Here is a 23468-nt window from a genome sequence, read left to right as displayed (position 1 = left end):
GCTTAGATGTGGGATTTTTAGTCAGTTGTAATGCTTCCCTTAAAACTATACAGCTTCACTTGACCCAGCAAGTCTGAAGGATTACCTAAATTAACCAAAAAGTTATAATATCCACATTGAAGCTTAAAAGATAGGTACTAATTGATATTTAATTATATAAGATGTAAATATAATTTACTTTCTTTTTCTTTCCTTTATGATTGTGGCCAATTTTATTTCTATATAAAAATTATTGGGTCTAATACATAAGTCGAGGACTAAATTGTCATAACATTGGGTTCCATATAGTTCTGTATTTAAACTGCTGTGTGATAACTAGTGTTAAAAATGCAATTAGGAAGAGGAGACAAAATTCATTGAAGAAAACCAAGCAAACAATAGTTTAAATGTGGAAGGTGAGATGCATAAGCACTGGGATTCCATTGTGAGCCGTGTCACTGTTTGAAGTGACTGCGAAAACCAGTTCTGGTTGCCTGCTCCCAGATGTTCGCATAACCTCTCTGGTTACAATCCTTTAAAAGTTATGTCAAGTTGTTTATATTGACTTTTTGAATGTTTATTTTCTTAATTTTGGAGAGAGGGAGGGAGAGAGCAGGAGAGAGACAGGAACATCTGTTCCTATATGTGCCCTGAAGAAGATCACACTGACAACCTCTGTGCTTTGGGACGAAGTTCTAACAAATCAAGCTATCTGGCCAGGGCTATTTATATTGATTTAATTTAGCAGTTCTTACCATTGAAATGGTTTAAGGGGCTTTAAAAATAACAAAGCAAAAAAACAAAACAAAACAAAACAGACCATCTAACTTCTACTAGAAAATGATATTCAGTCATTCCACTGTGAAATCTAGGTATTTATTTGCCTTTAAAAACCTTCTTATGTGATTGTGATGTGTAGCCAGCACTGAGCTTCACTGATATAATTAATAGATTATTTTGATCTCTTCCACTTTATCAACTGAGGTTCTGCAATAAACACGCCCATGCTTTTGCCCAAATTGAACACTCAAATCAAGAACTAGACTATTTTGTGTGAGATAAACTCACAAAGCTTTCATTCTCATCAGCTTCCAAATCAGCTAGATTAATAGCTCCTTTGTTACAAAGCTTCCATTTCTTCCCTTGATTTCAGTTATTTTTTACTTGACACAAAAATAGAGAGTTTAGAGATTCATAGCATTTAAGAAATCTGAGACTAAGAGGCCCTCCAACAGTATCTAGTAAAGTGCCCACATTTTAAAAAGGAAGACATCCCCAGAAGGTAGGATGATTTGTCCAAGGTCACACAGTTAAGAAGTGAAATCCACTGACTGTCTCTAATACTATTTCAAGTCAACTATGTTGTTCCCTATTTATAAGGAGCCAGTTAGACTCAAATAAGCCACTAATTTATAGATGTAAAATTTGACTTGGAGTCACTTTGACTCCCTTAAAATTCAACTGCACAGACAACTGGGGCAGATATACTGATACAGTCCTTTTCATTCTTATGATAATAAAAATATTCCATATCTGTTACCCAGGTAGAATTAACTCTAACTCCTTTGTTCTATCATTATTACACTTTGTACAGATCTACATCACAGCACCTATAATTCTTCAGTCCATGTAATTGTTTTTAAACCTATCTTTATCCTTTATCCACTGGATTGTCAGCTTCTTCAAGGTAGTGACTATTTCCCATTTATTTTTATATCCACAGAACCCAGTATCATCCTGTATACATAGAATGGGCTTTACAAAATGTGTGTTGAATGAAACAAAATTAAAACTCATAGAAACGTTCACTCCAATGCTAACAAACATTAAAAATGCATGACACTCTATGTGGCTGGAATTCTAGCACCTTATACTGTACTTCTTTATAGCATTAGAAACACCCAAGGCTAAGGATCCAACAATGCCATTATAAACAGCAACTTACACAGAATCTGGAAGAAGACATTTTGTATTGCTCTCTCTGGACTTTAATATGTGTGTGTGTGTGTGTGTGTGTGTGTGTCCATGAAAAAACAAAAAAGAGAGAAACCATACAGTAAAGAAGATCAAGCTAGTTATCACATATCTGAGTGTTATTTACAGTGATTAATAATACTTGATGATAGGTTTTTTTATTAAATAAAACAATATATTAAGAATAGTTTTCCTAGAAAATCTATATTCAGAATTCACATCATCTTTGTACATTTGTTTGTTTAGTGTCAAAAATCTTTCAAGTAGCCCTGGCTGGTTGGCTCAGCGGTAGAGCGTCGGCCTAGCGTGAGGAGGACCCGGGTTCGATTCCCGGCCAGGGCACACAGGAGAAGCGCACATTTGCTTCTCCACCCCTCCGCCGCGCCTTCCTCTCTGTCTCTCTCTTCCCCTCCCGCAGCCAAGGCTCCATTGGAGCAAAGATGGCCCGGGCGCTGGGGATGGCTCTGTGGCCTCTGCCCCAGGCGCTAGAGTGGCTCTGGTCGCAACATGGCGACACCCAGGAGGGTCACAACATGGCGACGCCCAGGATGGGCAGAGCATTGCCCCCTGGTGGGCGTGCCGGGTGGATCCCGGTCGGGCGCATGCGGGAGTCTGTCTGACTGTCTCTCCCTGTTTCCAGCTTCAGAAAAATGCAAAAAAAAAAATTAAAAAAAAAAAAAATCTTTCAAGTAAAAGCATGTTTGTTGTCAATTAAAACAGTTTATTATTTTTGGAGATGGCTGGGGATTCTTAAACATATTAAACTACAAATATCTATTCTCAACACAATTAGATGCAATGCTATGCAAGCAGCAGAAAAGCTAGCCATAAAAAAAAAAAGGTAGACCAGGAGTAGCCATCATGATGGCTTAAAATAAAGGAAAAAGAAAAACATTTCCTAGATGATAGATATGAGAGAAATGTGGCCAGGGAATTCACTCATCAAGTGAAAAGCACATTACATGGAAGCAAGCAGTGGGAGGAAAAAAAAGTCACATTTCAGCAGAGAGTCATGGGTTTTAGGTAACCATGGCAACAGCTCAATGAAATAACAGCTTCTCTTTTTTCTTTATAAAAAAGATTCTGTGGAATGTCATATGTTTTACTTTTTTTTTTCAGATAAAACCTCTAAGGCCATAATAATCTTTGCTCCTGAAAGCTTTTAATAACTGGTAGTTTATTGCTATTTATTTAAATTTAAGAGCGCACTGTCTAGGTTGACCTTCTCCATTAATGTATACTTCTTTTATCACCCTTTTTTATTTGACTTGGGCCACTTGATCTTTCCCCCATAATATATTATAAATCATCTATGTTGAACTAGAAAAAGAAAAAATCTTTGTCCAAAGACTGCTGCCACTTACCAGATAATATTGGACAAGGTATTTAGAATCTTTACCTTTGGTTTTACTAAAAACAAAATAACTTGGGTACAATTATCATCTATGCTTGTTTTCTATGTCAATGGAAATACTGAATGGAATAGAAAAAAGAATAATATAGCAGAAAGGATATAAAATCTTTTGGTTTATATTGTATAAACTTGAGTTTTGGTAGACTATTGTAAATTACTTAGCTACACGATCCTGGACAAGTTATTGATTCTAAGACCTTTTTCTCTAAAATTAAAGCATAATTGTGAAAAAATTTGATTAAATCTGTTAATGTAAAATGACTAGCTTAGTGTCTGACATAGTCTTTGAGTTCTATGTGTGGAAATTACTATTACAATATATCTTTATATGATATAGCAATGTTAGTTATTATAATAATGAATATTCAACCACTATTATAGAGCCAGAGTTAAAAACAATTTGGTGGCCTGTCCAATGGTCTTGTATTCAATAATAATTATAATAATTATAAAAGTTGTTATTATTAAACCCTCTATACCTGGCACTATATACTAAGTGCTTTATACATGTTAGATTATTTAATACTTTATAAAAATTGTTATAATATCCATTTATAAATTAAAAACTTTGATACTCAGAGAGCTTAAGTATTTTGCCCAAGGTCATGTAGCTAATTAAGAGTCAATATTGGGAACCATGTCTTTCTGACTTGATCTATGTGATCATAATATTAGTGCTAACAATTTCTCCTACCCTATCTCCCCTCTATATCAAATATAAAGACAATGATTTGGGATTAAGTTTTTCAAGTTATTTCTTGAACCAAGGTAGATTTCCTCCTGGTTACTAATATATTCAGTCATCTTAACATTTAGTCACTTGACAGTTGGCATTTCAGCAAAAATAGTTCCATTTAAAACCTCCCTAATTTAACCAAGTCTGCTGTAGGAGTTTTTAAGGCAGTATAATCTTTTGAAAATATCCTGAGATGTTTCATTATTCGAACAGAAATGAAAATGATCTCTATGTACCTGCCAGGATGTCTAGTTAATCATAACTAAAAAGGAATCCAATATATTATATTCAATACAAGTTACATCAACTTTATTCAGACATTCCTAAGTCATTTACAAGTAGTAATAAATGTAATGAATATAGCTTTGGAATTAGAAGAATGTACATCAATTTTCTAGCTCTGGCTCTAAACATCCTATGATCTTAGAAAAGTTACCTAACTGTTCTCTTAATTATGAATGGATAAAAGGATTAAGGAATGTATCGAACTATGAATAAAACTAGAAACTGACATTTGTTGAGCCAAAATCTTGTTATTTCACGTTATTATATTATTAATATATTACATTAATCACATATTTATACACTATATGATGTTATATTTATTCAATATTTTATATTACAGTAGAGAAAATTGAGACTTAGCAAGTCTAAATAACATGCTCACTGACACACTGCTAGTAAGTAATTGAGCAAGAACTGAAGCCTAAATCCATCTCAATTTTATAGCCTAATTCTTTTCCACAACACAATGCTTCTGCCCATAAATGATAACTTACTGACCCAAAATTAAAAGCTTCTCTAAGTGTTTCTCATTTAACACAGTAGCAGCCATCTAGCTGATGGGGATTTAATTTGCATTTACATTTGTATAGATTGTAAACTGAGCAGGAGGCTGGTAGGATTGTTTTGATTATCTTTAACTATGGTGCAAACAGCTGACCAGAATGTCTGTGCCTTCTTTGTTGTCTGTAAAAATTGTGTGTGTGTGTGTGTGTGTGTGTGTGTAAAATCTGCAATATTAATGTGTGCTGCTAGATATTAGGATGATGATTATATTGGGGGGGTGGTAACAGTCAAGAGAGACATGAGGGAAACTTCTGAGGTCACAGTGTTTTTCTGTTTCTTGATCTGGGTCTTGGTTTTGTGAGTGTAATCAAGATGGTAAAAACTTATCTAATTGTACATTTAGAAAATGTGCCCTTTTGATTGTATACATTATTGTACTTCCATAAAAAATGTTAAAGAAACAATAAAGCTCATTCATTTGTTCTGTTACAAATGTATTAATCATAACAGAAAAATTTGGATCCTACAGCCTTTTTTATCCTTCCATACTAAGCCTCAGTTTTCTCATCACTCAAATAGGGATAAAATTATATAAACCAACAAGGTGTGAATTTTTAAAAGTGTGATGCCTTCCTCTTGTCTGGGACACAGTAGGGTCTCAATACATATTTACTAAAAATAATATATTTCTGTAAATATCTTCTAAGGCAAAAGTTGGGACCAATAACAGGACTAGGAAAAAAGTATGTTTAGTACATGTTAATAGTTGAAGATATGTTGGTTTATCCCTTGATTTTTTATTCATTCATCAAATATGTACTGAACCTCTCTCTATTCTAGATTCTGAGAATCAACAATAATAATAATTTTTTAAAAAAAGTTAGCCTTATTGAGATTAAATTTTTTAAGAGGGAGGGAGTAATACTGAATTTTTACCAAGGGAGACTACAGTGAATGAAGTTTTAGTTTGGCAAAGAATAGTATCTACTCAGTGGGCACAAGTCTCCTCTGGAAGGTTGCACCTGTTGTGAAGAGTCAGAAAGGGTGGGGCAGCTTCTCCTGAATTTATGGTTTAGTTTAGGATTGACCTCTTGCTATCTAATTACTTTCTTTCATTGAAGCCTTCATCAAGAAGAAAAGTTAATTTATATACCACTAAAAAATAAATCTGCCAATTAAATTATAATGTGCTATCTTTAACCCCTTAGATTTTTTATTTTAGACTTATTGAAAGATCTACTTTTGCCTTACTTAGTCAACTATTTTTATCATAGTTTACTGTTCTGCACACATGCAAAGGAAACTATAAACAAAATAATTCCATGAAAGATTCCTACAGTTTCTTCATATTTAGAGTCAGACCTTTTTGAATTACTTTTTAAGTCAGAGTCCATAACATTTATTTTTTTCCAAAATATTTCCTTGGCCATAAATATTAGGTAGAATATCAGACACATGACAAGGAATGAGTGTTCTTTGGACACAAATGAGGGCATGGTATGTAGAGTCATATGTGATGCCCAGAGAAGAGGAGCTCATCAGAATTTAGCAGTCAGATAACACCATTTGTAAGCAAATGGAGAAGAGTTGTTAAACTCAAGATATTCTCTAGAGTGATCACTGACATTACTGGTTGATGGTTTCAATGTGAAAGACATAAGAGAATAAAATACAAACAGTAAATTACCAGTTTCTGGTTTAAACAAGATAATTCATCGGCTTCTGGTTTAAGCTACAGGATGGTTGTTGAGATAGGAAATGGGGGGGGACAGATTTCGGGTTTCTAATGTAACACTTGAGATGATTGTGAGATGACATTGAAAAATGAAGTCAGAGATGAATATACAGGTTTAGAGTTCAGAGTAATGCTGTTGGATTAGAGTCAGGAATTAGGGAGTTCTTATCATGTACTTGGCATGTAAGCCATGAAACTGGTTGGTATCACCAGAGAAGAGGTAGAAAGAGATAGAAGAAGAGGGTACAGACCTAACCTCTGTGCCGGGCCTCGTTCTGTGGTCATAAAATCAGTGGTCACCCAACAGATCATTTAAAAATGTTTGTCAAATAAATTTTTTTCATCAAATAAATAGTTGACAACAATTATTTGAAGTAGTTATTATTATTCCCGTTTGATAGATGAGGCTTAGGAAATGTAACACGTTTTCTTAAGTGGTCAATATAAGACTACAATTATTTTCTAGATTTTAACTTTCGTGTATTATTCTGCAAACCTCAGAAAACTGCTTTCTTCAACAGTTCACTTTAGACTGCTAATCTCCTGATGATTATAAATCAAAATACGGTAAACAGGAGTTTCCACCTCCCTACCTCCCCTTTCGCCCTTGTCTTAGAGGTGGCAACAACTCTTTTAACATCAAGGTGTTCTGCGCAGATCGTCTGTAGCCGATTGGAGGAGTACAACCAACGTCAGGTTTTGTGCGATGGCACTCCCGAGGGACCCTTACAGCGCAACCCTGGGAACCAGGACACAGACAGGACCCAGAGGCTCCCCTCCTCAGCTGATGTGGAATTTTGCCTCAGTTTGACCCAGTATGAATCGGGTCCCATGGATAAAACTGCCAACTACAGCTTTAGAAATACACTGGAAGGTAATCCCCCCTTTTCTCACTCATTTAAAATTTTTTTTCTGAATTTATGTTTACAATCTCTTATCCAACACCCTAAGTGCAACAGAGTTGAGAATTCAGAATTTTCTGAGTACAGGGTGTCTTTGGGTTATGACACAGTTCCATTCCTGCAACAGTGACATAACTGTTGTAAGGATTTTGTTGTAAGGCGAAACACACCCTAGCCTAAGTCACTTACCTATCCTAACACAGTTTTAAAATCATAATCTAGAACATAAAAACACAACTAAGCCTCAGAAAAAGGAAAAGAATATAAATATACAGTACTGTGGTAACAGAAAAAAATGACAAAAAAAATGAATGTAAAAAAAAATTCCTGTGGCTGGCTTGCACACTGGAAGAGACATTGCAAGGTGGGAGAGAATGACCTCTTGGGAGAGGAAGCTGAAGAGGCAGGAGAACCTGCAGAAGGTGCTGGACATACTGGGTCAGGTGAATCAGGATCACCTAAGGAACATGTGGGAGACACAAGTGTTTCATCTTAAGAAGTAGCTGATGTAGAGGGCACATGATCTGTTGCAGACCTCTCTACTTAAAGAATTGTTCTGGGCTAGTCTGAAAGGTTAATGACTTCTTCTCTCCCAAAGTCTGCCTATCGCATTGCAAGGCATCCATAAGAGCTCTGTAGACCTTACTGAATCTGTCAGCTCTGGAGTCATCAGCCTGAAATTTTGCCAACCCATCCTCTACCCTAGAAAAACCTTCTGCCAAAACCTTGGTAGTAAGTCTCTTGGGTTCTGGGGTTTCTATCTTTTCCTCTTCAATTAGCTGCCTCTCCAGCTGTATGAAGTCCTCAGCAGACAGCTCCTCTCTGTGTGATGTCAGTAGCTCTGTGACATCCATCATGATAGCTTTCCTCCTCTTTGAAGCGCTACTATCTGAAGACTCTGACTTTCATTTAGGAGCCATGACAAGAGCAAGAAATTCATCAAACAAAGCAAAACAAATGAACACTTGCACTTTTAACCATCAAAAATGGCATAAGTAAGCTTACTGGGGGATGCCAACTCCCTCACTCATCTGCTGCGTTACTGCATACTCTTCTGCCTCACGCAACTAAACTAGTTTGCCCATGCAGTCCACTAAGTATGATGCTAACAACATAAGCCAAAACACTCATGTCTCAATTTTTTAAGTTTTTATGGGAGTGAGCATCATAAACTTGAAACATCAGATATCGAGGCTGTCCTAACCTGAGGATCCCCTGTAACTGGTGCCAAATTAAATAATTCACTTTCAGGACATTTTGTATTTTGTAGTTATAAATATAGGACTGTAGAGCTATTATACTTTTTTAAAGTTTTAGTATTTTATCTAGTTTAAAATATTCTGGACACTAGGCTCCTTGAGGCAAGTCCGTTCTTTTAACTATAATAGGGATAAAACCCCAGGGAATCCCTTTCTTTTTAGGTCCTTCTTATTTGTTCTGCAAATCTCTCAATCTTGCTCCTACCTCCCTTTCAGCACCTGCTCATTCTTCTTTGCTCAAGGCTGTCCCAGTCATGAAATCTGTGAAATCTGTCCCCTTCACCTCAAATCGCATTATGAAAACAAACCTACAAAAAAAACCCAAGAATATTAACTCAAGTCACAGATTTAACTGGAGGTTTGGAAAGACATGACCTCCATGGCAAGACCAACTCAGAACACTACACAGTCCACCTCCTAAAACTCAGGCACTCTCCCCCGTAGGCAAATCTTGCTTTTTGCCCCCTTATTTCTTATTTCTTAACTTTTTGTTTTCTTTTGTCCTATGGTTGTTGATTTATCCTTTAACTTCTGTTGCTCAACTTTGTAGGTAGCTTCCCTGTCTCTTTCATTTCCCTGTATCCTTCCTGTCTATATCTCTGGACCTTGTATTCCCTCAGAAGTAATTTAAGCAAGGAGAATATCACCCTGAAAAGGAATCCTGGTGTCAACTGTTAAAATAAAAAGCATGATTATTTTCCTAAAGTAATATGAGTGATAAACCTTTTCCAAGTAATCACCATGTGCAAGGCACTGGGCCAAACGTTTGTGTGGTACTATCTTTCTTAATCCTTACGGTCGCTCTCTGAGAAAGATGGCATCATTATTTCCATTTTGAAGGGAGGAAACAAGATCAGAGATACTAAGTAATTTGGCTACCATCACTCACTTGTTAAGTGGCAAAGCTAAATCTATTCCTAGATTTTTCAATGCCCAAATCCAAGAGTCTTTTCTATTGTGTTCTGACAACCCAGAGTAAACTGAGTTTCTTGAAGGTGGAAAATATAGAGCTGATCCTTCAATAACATCATACATGAAGGCAATGCATGATGCCCAGGAGCCTCAGACACTACAAGCTGAGACAGAGGCACACACACTAATTGACCGTCACTATATGGGAGGATTAGGTATCCCGTCGACTGTGCAGGGTTTAACAGGATTCCAAATTCTGACTTAATAATATTGCAAAGAGGAATTCCATACCTAAAGGACTGGAGTACTTTACAGGTTTTTCAGGCAGATTATCTAGCAATGAGAAAGCATGAACTTTGTTATTAAGGAACATGGGCTGGTCACAGAAATAAGGTAGGGGAGCCTCACTTCTCTGGGCCTCAATTCAAAAAATAAAAGTGGCTTGAGCTGTGTCATCCTAGCCGGTGGCTTACAAATGAGTTTCTAATGCACAGAGATATTAAAGAACATCAAGTTTATTGTGAATATGTAATTTTCTATCATTTATAAATTGTTTGTGAATTCTTTATTTATTCTCCAATGATTTACTCTCATTCACACATATCTAGCATGCTTTCTAGAAAAGAGAAAAAGTATATCATAGCACATTACCTGTTACATAATACAAGTTCAATAAGTATTGATAACTGAATACATAAATAAAATCTAAGGTACTTCAAATTGTACCTAACCCACTGTTTAGCTTATCTATATTTGTTATATGGAGCTAATGTACTGGTAGAAAATGTTAGAAAACATTAATCTGACCTAAAAAGGGTTTTTCCTGACCAGGGACACATTTTTTACTATTTTCTTTAAGCATTGATTCAGAAATAATTTTAAGCTTACAAAAGAATTGCAACAATAGGAAAATGATTTGACTTTGGGTGATCGGTACACAACATAATCAACAATTCAAATGTTAAATGTTTACCTGAAATCTAGGTACTCTTATTGATCAATGTCACCTTGTTAAATTTTCTAAATAAAATTTTAAAAAATTGTAACAATAAAGACACTATAAAAAATACACATAGCCTGACCAGGTGGTGACACAGTGGATAGAGTGTCGAATTGGGAAGCTGAGGACCCAGGTTTAAAACTCGGAGGTCGCCAGCTTGAGTGTGTGCTCATCCGGCTTGAGCACAGGGTCGCTGGCTTGAGCGTGGGATCATAGACATGACCCCGTGGTCACTGGCTTGATCCCAAAAGTCGCTCACTGGCTTGAAGCCCAAGGTCACTGACTTGAGCACAAGGTTGCTGGCTTAAGCAAGGGGTCACTTGTTCTACTGTAGCCCCCTAGTCAAGGCACATATGAGAAAGCAATCAATGAACAACTAAGGAGACTAAGGAGCTGCTACAAAGAATTGATGCTTCTCATCTCTCTCCTTTCCTGTTTGTCTGTATTTATCTGTCCCTCTCTCTGTCTCTCACTCTGTCACAAAAAAGAAAAGAAAAGAAAAATACACCAGATTTACTTACTGTTCACATTTTATCTTGTTTGCTTTCTTCCTGTGTCCCAATCTGAACCATTTGAGTTAAGTTACACAGATCAGCATCCTTTACCCCTGCACATTTCAGTGTTTTTCCTTAGAACAGGAATATTCCCTTACATAACCAGAGATTATCAACTTCAGTAAATTCTATATTGATATAATGCTTTATCTAATCTAATATTTATATTCTAATTTTTTTTTCAGTAGATCTAATAATATCCTTTATAGCATTTTTTCTCTCTGTAACATGATCTTGTCTAGGGTCAGGTAGCATTTATTGTCATGTCTCATCACCCTTCTTTAATCTGAAATATTTCTACAACCTTTTTTTTTTAATGATATTGACATTTAGGGAGTATAGTCCTTTCCCCCATTTTAAAATAGACTCTTCCTCAGTCTGAGTTTGTCTGATAGTTCCTAATGATTGGATCTAAGTGATTTGATCCAATTTCTTAGTCAGAATTCTACATAGATGATTTTGTGTCTTTCTCAGAGGGTGTCACATCTAGAGGCACATGATTACCAAATATCTCACATTGGTGATATTATTGTAATTTGATCACTTGCTCCAGGTGTGGTCCAATTTCCCCATTGTATAAATTACTTTTCTCCCCTTCCAATTAATAAGTTGACTACATGGAGATTTTTCAAGACTTTGCAAATATCCATCCTGCTCACATTATTATCTTCTGCAGTTATCATCAACTGATGTTCACAAAGCAATGCCTTTCAAAGTTTAGCAACCCCTGTACACTTATTAGTCAGCACTTTAGGATGCTACTGTTAGCAAAACCCTTTCTTTTTCTTCCTTCCTTCCTTCCTTCCTTCCTTCCTTCCTTCCTTCCTTCCTTCCTTCCTTCCTTCCCTCCCTCCCTTTCTTTCTTCTTTTCTCTTTCTCTTTCTTTCTTTCTTTTCTTTCTTTCTTTCTTTCTTTCTTTCTTTCTTTCTTTCTTTCTTTCTTCTTTCTTTCTTTTTCTCCCTCTCTCTTCCTCCCTCTTTCCTTCCCTTTCTTCCTTCCTTCCTTCCATTTCTTCATTCCTTCCTTCCTTCCATCTTCATTTCTCTTTCTTTCTTTCTTTCTTTTTTTTTATTTTTTCTCTCTTCTTTCCTTTCCCTTCCTTCCTTCCTTCCTTCCTTCCTTCCTTCCTTCCTTCCTTCCTTCCTTCCTTCCTTTCTTCCTTCCTTCCTTCTTTCCCTCCTTCTTTTCTATTGTATAAACTAAAGACTTTCAATTTTTTTCAAAGGGATATAATTCCTTAAGGTACATGATTGATTACCTTGTTTCTCAGATGGTCCCAAATTTCACCTGTGAACACACCTGTAAAGCTGGTTCTTGTGTCTCTGTTTCATATCCCCATCATTTTTTAACACTTATTTTTGGTAATAACAAAACATTTTAGAGTCATCTTGTACTTACACTGCCCCAGGCCTGGAATCAGCCAGTATCCAAGAAATACTGATTCCTTTCCCTGGGTAAGGATATTAGAGACAAAGATATGGAGGTACGTTTTGCTTGTTAAAGAGACACATTTGATCCCAAAACCCAGACAGAGTGGGGTGTGAGATGTCTTGTCCTAAAAGGAGTGCTCAAGTGCGTGTAGCCATGAAGAGAGAAGCGCTGGAGAAGCAGGACCAAAGGCACCCTTGTACTCTTCTGTCTCAGTAAATGCAGGTGGAATCAAACCTCACTGTTATTGCTGCCCTTTCTTATTGTAGGCTTCGTGAGTGCTAATGTATGTCCCATAGAAAAAATACTCACAGCCAGTCCTGGGGTGGAGGAGCTGTTGTGTTTTCATCTACTGAAATTACTTATGTATCATTGGGTTTCTTAGGTTTACTACTGAAAGAAATATTGAATATATGCAATTTATAAATTATGCAAAAAAGACATGTTTTTAGGTAAACCAAAAGAAAAAAAGTAAGTACGCATTATACAAGATAGTCTTTTGATTAGGCTACATAGTTGGTTAGGCTATATAATTGATTGTTATGTAATATGGATTATTAGATTAAAAGAATCTTCTCATGTGCAAATCTACCCATGGTGTCTTGGGCTTCCTAGTTTATAATAGTGCTAACACAATATTAGCAAAACTGTGTGTGTTGCAGAGTTGGGGAGGACCAGCAGTTAATGAGGTGGTTAAAAGCAATCAAACCAACTACAGTTTGAATCAAACTCCATCAATTCTTGAATTGGTTACCTTATGTAAGTTATTTATTTCTGAGCCTTAGTTTCATCATCTCTAAAATATGGATAAGAATAATAATTTGTGGAGTTTGTGCAAATATCAAATAACACATATAAGGAATTAACAACATTTCTTCAATATATGGCAGCTATTATCATGTTAAACTAAAATCAGTTATTGACAGTCATTAATTTTATGACATTTAGCTTAGAAACCAAGTAAATACTTGGTCCTGAGAAATTAGATCATGATAGGCTAGATGTAGTAAAAGATTAGGGAAGGGAGAATATTAAAAAAAATTATTGAGATTAACACAGGGATAGATAACTTTATTGGAGATAAATAGCTTTGAGAGAGAGGAATTCCCCCAAATAAGGAGACAACAAGAGAAAGGCAGCTTCTGTTATACACACAAAAAAAGAAAGTGCAGGACAAGGAACAACTTTTACTTAATGGAATGTTTCCAACCCTAAGAACAATGCAATTTAGGAATATGGAAACTTGTAATTGGAAGACATTTTCAACGTATTTAGTACAACATCCCATAAAATGCTGAGATGCCCATTATGGTATATCCCTACGTGGCATTCAAGGACTGTGATCAATTTACTCACAAGGGAGAAGAGGAAGTTCTTTAGGTAGACCAGAAACCTAATTTTATTCCATTTAAAGAGTACTCCATAATTCTGGTATTGTGGAAAATTATGGAAGCATAAATATATACAAGATAACTATTACTCAATTTCTGACCTCAAGGAGCTCACCACCTAATGAGGAAATGCCACATGAACACATAAGGCAAACAAAATATGATGGTCAGTAAAAAGAAAAAGTTTTAAGAATGAGAGATAAATCAGAAAAATTTCCCAGGAATGTGAAAATTTAACGGAATCTTGAAGTATCAAGAAGGAAAGGCATTTCCAGCAGAGGAAACAACATCTACAGTGGAACAGAGGTCTGAAAGTGTGAGGTTAGTTACAAAAAATGAGATGGCTAAATTATTAAGTTTGTAGTGGAAATAATAAGAGGGATAAAGTTCAGAATATACCATATCTACCAGCATTTCTCAATTTTATCTGGAGGAAAAAAATTTATAGGCCCTTAAGAATACATCCACAGATCCTACAGAATTAAGAGACTAAAGTTTGTTTTATATAAATGTCTTTTACATCATCCTTGTAAAAGAGATATGTTTGAAAACCCAATGCTTAAAAATCATAATATAATGTTCATAATTTCAAGATGTCTACATACCTTGTTATGTGAAACACTGTTATAGATAGTTGGAGTTGTAAGAGGCTTTTAAGCAGTAAATTGATATTCTATCTGTATTTCATAAATATATAAAGCTAGTAGCCTTAGCAAAATGGAGAAAGATGACTCAGTGAGCTAATGGGCAGATGACAGGTGGTAAGTCCTTAAGATAGGGAAAATGAGATGAGATGAGATGAATTGGTTAGGGCAGAGAAACTTGTATACTAGAGTATACAACCATTTTATACTTGGGGACTCTAGAGTATTGAACCTTTTTATACTTGAGAACCAGTGGAAAAAGGAGAATCATTTAGGAAACTGCTAAGGCAGAAATCACCCTGAGCTCAAGTGAATTTGACCAAGGTCATTGGGTCTATGAGCTTCATATAACATCAGGGTGGTTAATTCTTTTGCCGACTGGCACAAAATTGATGGCAGATAGGTTCTCCTACCAATGGTTGAAAAACATAGCTCTAGAGTACAGAGTACCAGAAACTCTTGGTGACTGTTTATGAGGTAGAAAAGTGATTACCACATTGAGAATTATTTCTAATAATTTGTCCTTGTTTTCTCCTCTTAAGCTATATCCCATAAAAAATCAAATATATTATCATAGAACTTCTAAAAACCTGCTGTTAAGATTCTCTACAACCTTTTTTTCTGTAGCCCTTCAATTCTTTCTAATTTATTGTGTCTGTCAACTATCCCATGTGGAATTACCCTACCTCTTCATTTGCTAGGATTTCTTGAGGAACAGTCCAGAAAGTGGCAAATTAGCTATGAGCTTTAATTAAAGATTATAGAAGTTTTGAAATTTTGAGTAGTTTTAAGACAACAATGTGCATTTTGAAGAGAAAGGCCAGTGGCAAAGAACAAAGTAGTCTCAAAGGATGACCTACTTTTCAGTCTCCCTGCCTGATAAATGGATGTTTTTTGGATATCTAGAAATGATCACAATGACTCAAAAAATAAATTCAATTAAGACTGATCATACAAACCAAAATGCCAAGGAGATTGCTTAAGCAGGATGAGATATTCTAGTGATGGGAATGCTCAAGTCCTTTCTTATATATCTGTAGCAATTGTGAGGGAATCAGAAAGCTGAGTAACTTTGGTATAGATAGGTGTATACTGATTCAGAACAGAGGTAGGAGTTTCGACAAAGAATTTATCCACACCTGGAAGACCTTCCTAAGCCTGGGCTACTTAAATCCTTAGATTTGCCAGTCTTGTTGATATTCTGATCAGGAAATAATTGTTATGATAATAACAACAGTAACATCTTCAGGCACCAGATATTCTAATTTTTCCATATTATATTACTCAATCTACTTAATCCCTACAACAGCCTTATGCTATTTAATGTTCATTGATTAAACTGAAGCACCATATTCAGTGAAGTAGATATTACAATGCGTTTAGGTGACAACTTGTCTATTTCCAGTTGAATGAGCTGATTCTATTCATTTGACTCAAAGGATAACCTTTTTTCTCTTTACTGTCTTTACTCTGGGCAAATAAGGCCTATCCTATAACATGTAGGGAATTCAAACAAGTGCCCTGTGTATTATTGTACTTTCCTAGTAGGTTTACTCTGAATGTGATTCCTTAATTAGTAGATTCTGTTAATTCTTTAAAAAGACTGAAATAAATAGGGACTGCCATATTTTGGAGAAGATCTTGTTCACATATATAAATGTATTAAGATATCTAGGGCAGAAGCTACTCTCAGCGAAGAGTTCATATTTATGTTCTAGATTTACAAAAAAATATGTGAATAATAAGTTCTCTATATACAAATGCCTGTTAAATTCTAATCAGTGATTTGTTTACCAAAGCAGAATGGTGGCAAGACCAGAATATATTCATTTTATCTGTTTGTTAGGAACTCTCTGGTCAGGATGCAGTGGTAGCCTGTTAGAAACTGACTGTTCGAACACTAACGGACATATTCATTTTTGCAGAGACAAATTTCTTTAGACCAAAAGACAGTGTTCTGATATCTAGGTTGTAGAAACTCACAATTTTATATTGCTTCCAGAAAGAAAGAAAATCAAATTAAAAAGAAAAAACTATAAAGTTTGGGGATAGTATTGCTTGATACTCAGTAAACTTTTATCAGCATGTGTGATATGATATAATCTGAGCAATCTCCCTAAAAAATATAAAGGATGGTCAATCCCCATATATTTATATATTTTTAAATGACTCCTCTCTTTCCTCTATGTTCTGCTGTTTGTACTAGCATTAATAGTGTTCTTGCCAAATGTGAATATTGAGAAAGCAAAGTAAGTTATTTAAGGTTTGTATCTCTTTGCTATGAATTTAAAGGTCCTGGTAGGGAGCACACAATAAAATATACAATAATACAAGTGTATTATATAATTGTATACTTGAAGCTTATATAAATTTATTAATGAATGTCACCCCAATAAATTAATTTTTAAAAAGACAAAAAAGGAAAAGACATCATCTAGAACTTCAGAGGTCTAAAACCTGGAATAGGAAACCACTGTTTTCATTATAACTATACATCTTTATAATATACATGTATTACTTGAATAAAAATTCAAAAGGTAAAAACAGATAAAATTAAATAAATAAAAGGTGATGCTGGTATTTTTTTCATTTTTTTTAAGATTTTATTTATTCATTATAGAGAGGGGAGAGAGAGAGAGAGAGAAAGAGAGAGAGAAGGGAGAGGAGCAGAAAGCATCAACTCCCATATGTGCCTTGACTAGGCAAGCCCAGGGTTTTGAACCGGCAACCTCAGCATTTCCAGGTTGAGGTTTTATCCACTGCGCCATCACAGGTCAGGCCAGTGCTGGTATTATGTACTGACAAACACCACTTTAGGAGAAAAAATAGAGCTACATTAGAGAGAAAAAGACAGAGAACTGTCCAGATTTTGGAAGGGCCCTTTAAATGCATTGAAACAGTGATATTGAAGGTATATAGTTCTGTGTTTAAGCATCAATCTAATATTATGAGCACTTCCTCCCTCATATAAAAAAATGTATTTAATAATCACGTTTAGGTTACTGTGAAGATGTATACAAACCTACCTCCTACTGCATACACAAGAAATATCTCCCTTTTCCCGTACTCCTGTGTCCTCTGTAATCTTCAAGTCTTCCCAACTTTCCTTATAATTTAGCACAAGTTATTAGTCTCTATGATACGTATTTATTCATAATAGATAGTGTTCACTTAATTTTTCATCGTTTGAAGTCACTGTTGTGGAAAATGGTTGTTTGCTAAAGAACAGTCTCATTTTTCTAATTCAACTTAAAACCCTAGAACATTTTTAAGGAGTAAAATGATAATGCAGCTCTTCTAAGTAGAGAGTCAGGCCAATTGTACATATAGAGATTTTACTTCTTTGAGACAAATCTCAGAAAAAGATGCCACCACTCATTAGCGGCAAACACTACAAAGAAAAAAACAGAATTGTATTTCTATGCATTTACTCATTTAGCACATATGAGAGACTTCATGAAACCAAAGGTAAATTAACTATATCCCATGTATCTATAGAAGTGCTTTGTAATTTCCTACAGTGACTGATCTAAAATAGTTTGGTTTCAGTATCTATTTACAACTCTTAAAATACATGGAAAATTCCAACAAATCTTTGTTTATGTGGGTTCTATTTATAGCTACTTATCATTTTTAAAACTTAAATTGAGAAATTTGAAAGTATTTATTTATTTATTTGATTTTGCAAGTATATTTATTAAAGTTGGGGACAATAAACCGAGAAAGGGTTTAGAATATAAGAAAAAAATAGGAGAGTCTAAGCAAGGCTGCTTTCTTTCCCTGAAAATGTTATAGGGAAGAAATAGGCCCAGGCTGAGGTGCTTTGGCTTACTGGGAAGTCAGGAAAAAAGGGGGCCTTGGAAGCAGGTTCAGAGATTTAGGCGGGGACAAGCTGCCATTGCCCACTGTTCCCCTGGTTAAGTCTCAAGGGGATCCTTAAAGTTTAGGAGATACATGCCTGGGGGTGGGAGAAGAGAAAGGTAGGGGGAAGAAAATGAATCATTACATGTTAGTAAAAATAACATAATTAAAATATATTTTAAAAAATATTAAGTGGCATAACACTGCTTTATTTATTTTTAAAAGGAGATCTGGATTCTATGTCTGCTTCTATATTTAATGTATTATGAAATGGTGTTTGGTTCAAGAAATTGAAGAAAATCCAAACTCATGTAGATATAAAATTGGAATAAGGAGCAAGAAAATCTCATACTTTAGTGAAAAAAAGAGAAATCAATAGACAGTAATCCTGAGATGACAGAGTGGGACATTACATAATGATAAATAAATCGTTCCACCAAGAGGACACTGCAATCCTAATATGTATGTGCCAAACAAAGGAGCTCCAAAATATACAAAGCAAAACTAAAAGAACCGAAAGGAAAAGTAAACACATCCACAATTATAAATGGAGACTTTAATACCCCTTTCTCTGCAATTAGTAGGACTTGACAGAAAATCTATATGGATGTAGAAGAACTCATGAACCAAAGTATTTAATTGAAACTTATAGAACACTTCACCCAACAACAAAGAAATAAACATTCTTTTTCAATGTCTTCAAAATACATATTAAGATAGACTGTATTCTATACCATAAAACAAACATCAATCAAAAAAAAAAGTACTGAGCCTGACCAGGCAGTGGCACAGTGGATAGAGTGTCGGACTGGGATGCAGAGGACCCAGGTTTGAGACCCCAAGGTCCCCAGCTTGAGCGTGGGTTCATCTGGTTTGAGCAAAAAGCTCACCAGCTTGGACCCAAGGTCACTGGCTTGAGCAAGGGGTTACTCGGTCTGCTGAAGGCCTGTGGTCAAGGCACATATGAGAAAGCAATCAATTTACAACTAAGTTGTCACAACGAAAAACTGATGATTGATGCTTTTCATCTCTCTCCATTCCTGTCTGTCTGTCCCTATCTATCCCTCTCTCTGACTTTCTGTCTCTGTAAAAAAAAAAAAAAAAAGTACTGAAATTATACAGATTGTGTTTCCCTACCAAAATATAATCAAATTAGAAATCAATAATATCAAGATAACAAGAAAATATCATTTAAAAAATAGAAAATTAAAAAAAAATCACAGGCTAATATTCCTCATGCAAGTAGATATAAAAATATTTAACAAAATATTAACAAATAGAATTTAGCACTATATAAAAAGAATTCTATGTTATAAACAAAGTTAAGTTTATTACAAAAATTCAGTTAGTTTATATGTAAGTGTCATATATTTACTCTTTCAATGAGAGTATTCTGGCTGTCATGTAGTGTTATAGTTTTTCAAGGCATTACCATTGAGGACAATTAAACAAAGAGTAATGAGATCTTTATTACTTCTTATAATTGTATGTGAACTGAAAGTTATTTCAAAATTAAAAGTTTGATTAGAAATTACTGAACAAAAATACAAATAAAACTTTTGAGGGAAATATTTAAAATTTACTTTCAAATAATAAAATAAAAAGCTACAAAATTATGAACCTTTTTTTGGTTAGGAATTGGCAATATTTTTTGTACATTGTATTTACTAACTCATAAACATGAAGAGATGCGATTTGTAGCACTACGGTAATATTACAAATATTGATGTGTGGAAAAGTAGGCTTAAAAAAACATAATATACATTGTATTCAATGTTGCATTTCACAAATAGTTATTATCACTTTCTTTTCTGAAAGTTTAAGATTAATGGAAGAATTATTGCCCCAGCAAATAAAATAATTTCTCAATTACTTATGTTCAATTCACCTAAACCTACATATTGTTTCCTGAGAATTTTCTTAAATATATACATCATAGTTCTAGTAAACCAAGAACTTGTTAATTTTGTGAATATGTCTAAAATATATATATTAACTTTAAAACCATTCTTTTTAGATATCCTTACTTTGTTTTCATTTATGTAGACAGAATTAACAGTTGCTTTTTATTGTATGGTCATATTTTATGATGAAATAAATTTCCATATCAATTCATAATGTCTATGATTTATTTACAGAAAAATAAGAAATATTAACCTTTTAATGAGGCAATGGCCAAGTGGTTGAATAGGCTAGCTTACTGGTTAAGAAAGAGTCTTGCTTCTATTTTTAAATATTACAGTTGAGTCAAATTTCTGGTTTGGAAAAAAAAAACCCATATATAAATGGTTACATGTCATTGGCTTTGGGAATCTGATATAAATAGTTTTAATCCATTGAAGGAAGCAATTTTTTTTTCTTTAAAGATATCTGTATAGAATAAGATCAATAGAAAAAATTAATCATTACATTAAAGTATTTGGGAAATAATAGATGGTACATACCTTTTTAGAGCTTCAAAACACATCTTAGAACAAATGATCTAAAAAGTTCTACAATATAGAGGTTTCTTTTGGTTTGTTTAACCCAAAATATTTCCAACTAATTTGACTATAAACTCGACGCAAAACTATCATCACCTTGTGTCATTTATTTCCCCAAATACAATTTTAAAATCTTTGGGTATACCAATTTCTAGAAACTTATTTGGGACAGTCTAGTCTAAAATTAAAATTCTGCATCTACAAATGCCAAGAATTAGCTCCATCTATTTAGACCAAATTGATTTTATGCCAGAAACTATGACTAATTATTCTTTTCTTTACTATAGTTATGTTTGGGCTGATCAAAGTGATTATTCATTTATTTAGATATAGACTTTAGTAGAAATTTATAGTAAAGCAATAGTTAGATCCAAGGAAAAATGTGAGAAAGAAGTTTGTTTCTAGTGCTAAGTATATGGAGATATGACACTTGTTTCAAGATAAAACTTTATCTAGTTCTTAAAATTCATTAAGGTTACTGCATTTTACAACTCTAGGGATACCATCCAAATTTTACCACATTTTTCTGTAGAGAATAAAATAATCATAAAATATAATGTAAATGGTACTCCCTAAGGATTTTTATTTTTACTGTACTATAAAGCTATTCCCATAAAAATGAAAACCTAAGAAAACAAATAGCTGACATTTATTGAGAATTTACTGTCAGGTATTTTAGTAAACAATTTACCTACCTTTTATAAAACACATTCTAAGTGGTAAGTTCTATATATAATATTATCCCCATTTATAGATTTTTTTAAAAAATGTCAAAAAGTCAAAGTCATTTGCTTATAGCAACATAGATCATACATTCCAGAGCTGGAATCTGAAATTTAGAAATGTGATAAGTATGCTACCATCCTTGAAGAGAGATCACTTGAATTCAAGACATGATATCTTGGGTAACTTCACATAGCACAGTATTTATAAAATGAAGATAATATTTCTCTACTACCTGTGTCTGAGTGTTTATATAAGCATCAAATAATATATTTGTTAAATGTGGAGATCCTCTGTTATATTACAATGAAGAAAATCTTTTCTAAGATTTATTAAAGGTACTAGAATTTTATTATCTTTTATCAATAATTTTAACTCAAAATATATTGATTTTTTTCTCCTGTAGTAAATTCAGAACCTTGTGACAGTGACCTCGTAGTAGGTGACTTTCCAAGAAAAGTTTTAAAAGATTGTGATCTGGGATTTAAACTTTAGTGCTTAAATGAATAGGAGAGAATGTATTAATAAAAAGGATCAGTTTTATAGGCAGAAATGCTTGAAATATGGTAATTGATCAAGATAAGAAGCATCACTTATATAAACACTTAACTCCATTGTAGTTCTGTGTATTTCTTCCAAGATTCTACAGGCCATTAGTTTCATAGGATACTGCTTCATTAGTCCACTTCTATTAATTGAGGCTCATTTTAAAATAGTGTAAAAAAGAAAACCCAAGTAATGTGACTTCAAAAAATAGATTTTCATTTTGCTCTCGCTAAACAATACAGAGTTAAACAATCCAGGACTGGTAGTACAATTTATCATCCTCAACTCCAAGCTATCTCTATATCTTCATTTTAGTATCTTCATCTTAATTAGCAAGAAGAGTACAAAGTGGGGCAGGAGTACATGCCCATTTCTATTTAAAGGCATAAGTGAGACACATCTATCATCAAGTCTGTTTTATTCCTATGCATAAATAGGCATGGCCACACTTAATTCCAAAGGGAAACTGGGAAGTGTAATCTCCAGCTAGCTATGTGCCCTACTACATTTAGGATATTCATTATTAGGAAAAAAGAGAAGAATTAGTATTAGTGAAAAAGGCAGTTTCTAACACAATCCCTTTTCCTAGTGTTTGAAATACGTAAAATTAAAATGAAGAACTCTTACTACAGTGGTCTGTCTACAAAGTTTCATATAAAAAACATTAATTCTGTATTGGTAAATGAAGCATCATAATATTTTCTTACTCTAAATATTCCAAGTTATTGAACTTGTGAGCATTTATTCTATAACTTAGGTAACTGGAATGCATCAGAGTAACTTGATAGAATGTTATCAACTGAATGTTTATGTCCCCCTTAAATTCATATGTTGAAATCTTACCCACCAATGTGATAGTATTAAAAGGCGGGACTTTGGGATTTAATTAGGATTAGATGAAGTCATAATAGAATTAATGCCATTATAGGAATACAACAGTTTGCTTCTCATCTCTGCTGTCCACCATGTAAGAAATCATGATGAACCAGAAGTCAGCAGTTTTCCAGCTAGAAAAGGGTCATCACCAGAACTTGATCATACTGGCCCCCAAATCTTTTAATCAATAAATTTACCTAGTCTATGGTACTTCATTATAGAAGCCTAAACTGACTAAGGCATAGGAGCTTTAATAAACAAA

At 34.3% G+C, this 23468-nt stretch overlaps 1 protein-coding gene across 1 annotated transcript in view; it reads left to right on the top strand.

Annotated features, from left to right (window-relative positions):
* The window catches only part of TYR (tyrosinase), an 86088-nt gene that overhangs the window by 2848 nt on the left and 59772 nt on the right, over positions 1-23468 (top strand). Inside the window, exon 2 of the mRNA XM_066253691.1 lies at positions 7285-7501. Coding sequence (XP_066109788.1) covers positions 7285-7501 — 217 coding nt within the window. The remainder of the gene's footprint in view (positions 1-7284; positions 7502-23468) is intronic.

Source organism: Saccopteryx bilineata, chromosome 1, assembly GCF_036850765.1.
Source record: "Saccopteryx bilineata isolate mSacBil1 chromosome 1, mSacBil1_pri_phased_curated, whole genome shotgun sequence".
Taxonomy (NCBI): Eukaryota; Metazoa; Chordata; class Mammalia; order Chiroptera; family Emballonuridae; genus Saccopteryx; species Saccopteryx bilineata.
Note: the sequence above shows the minus strand (reverse complement) of the source record. Positions and strands in the feature narration are given on the sequence as shown.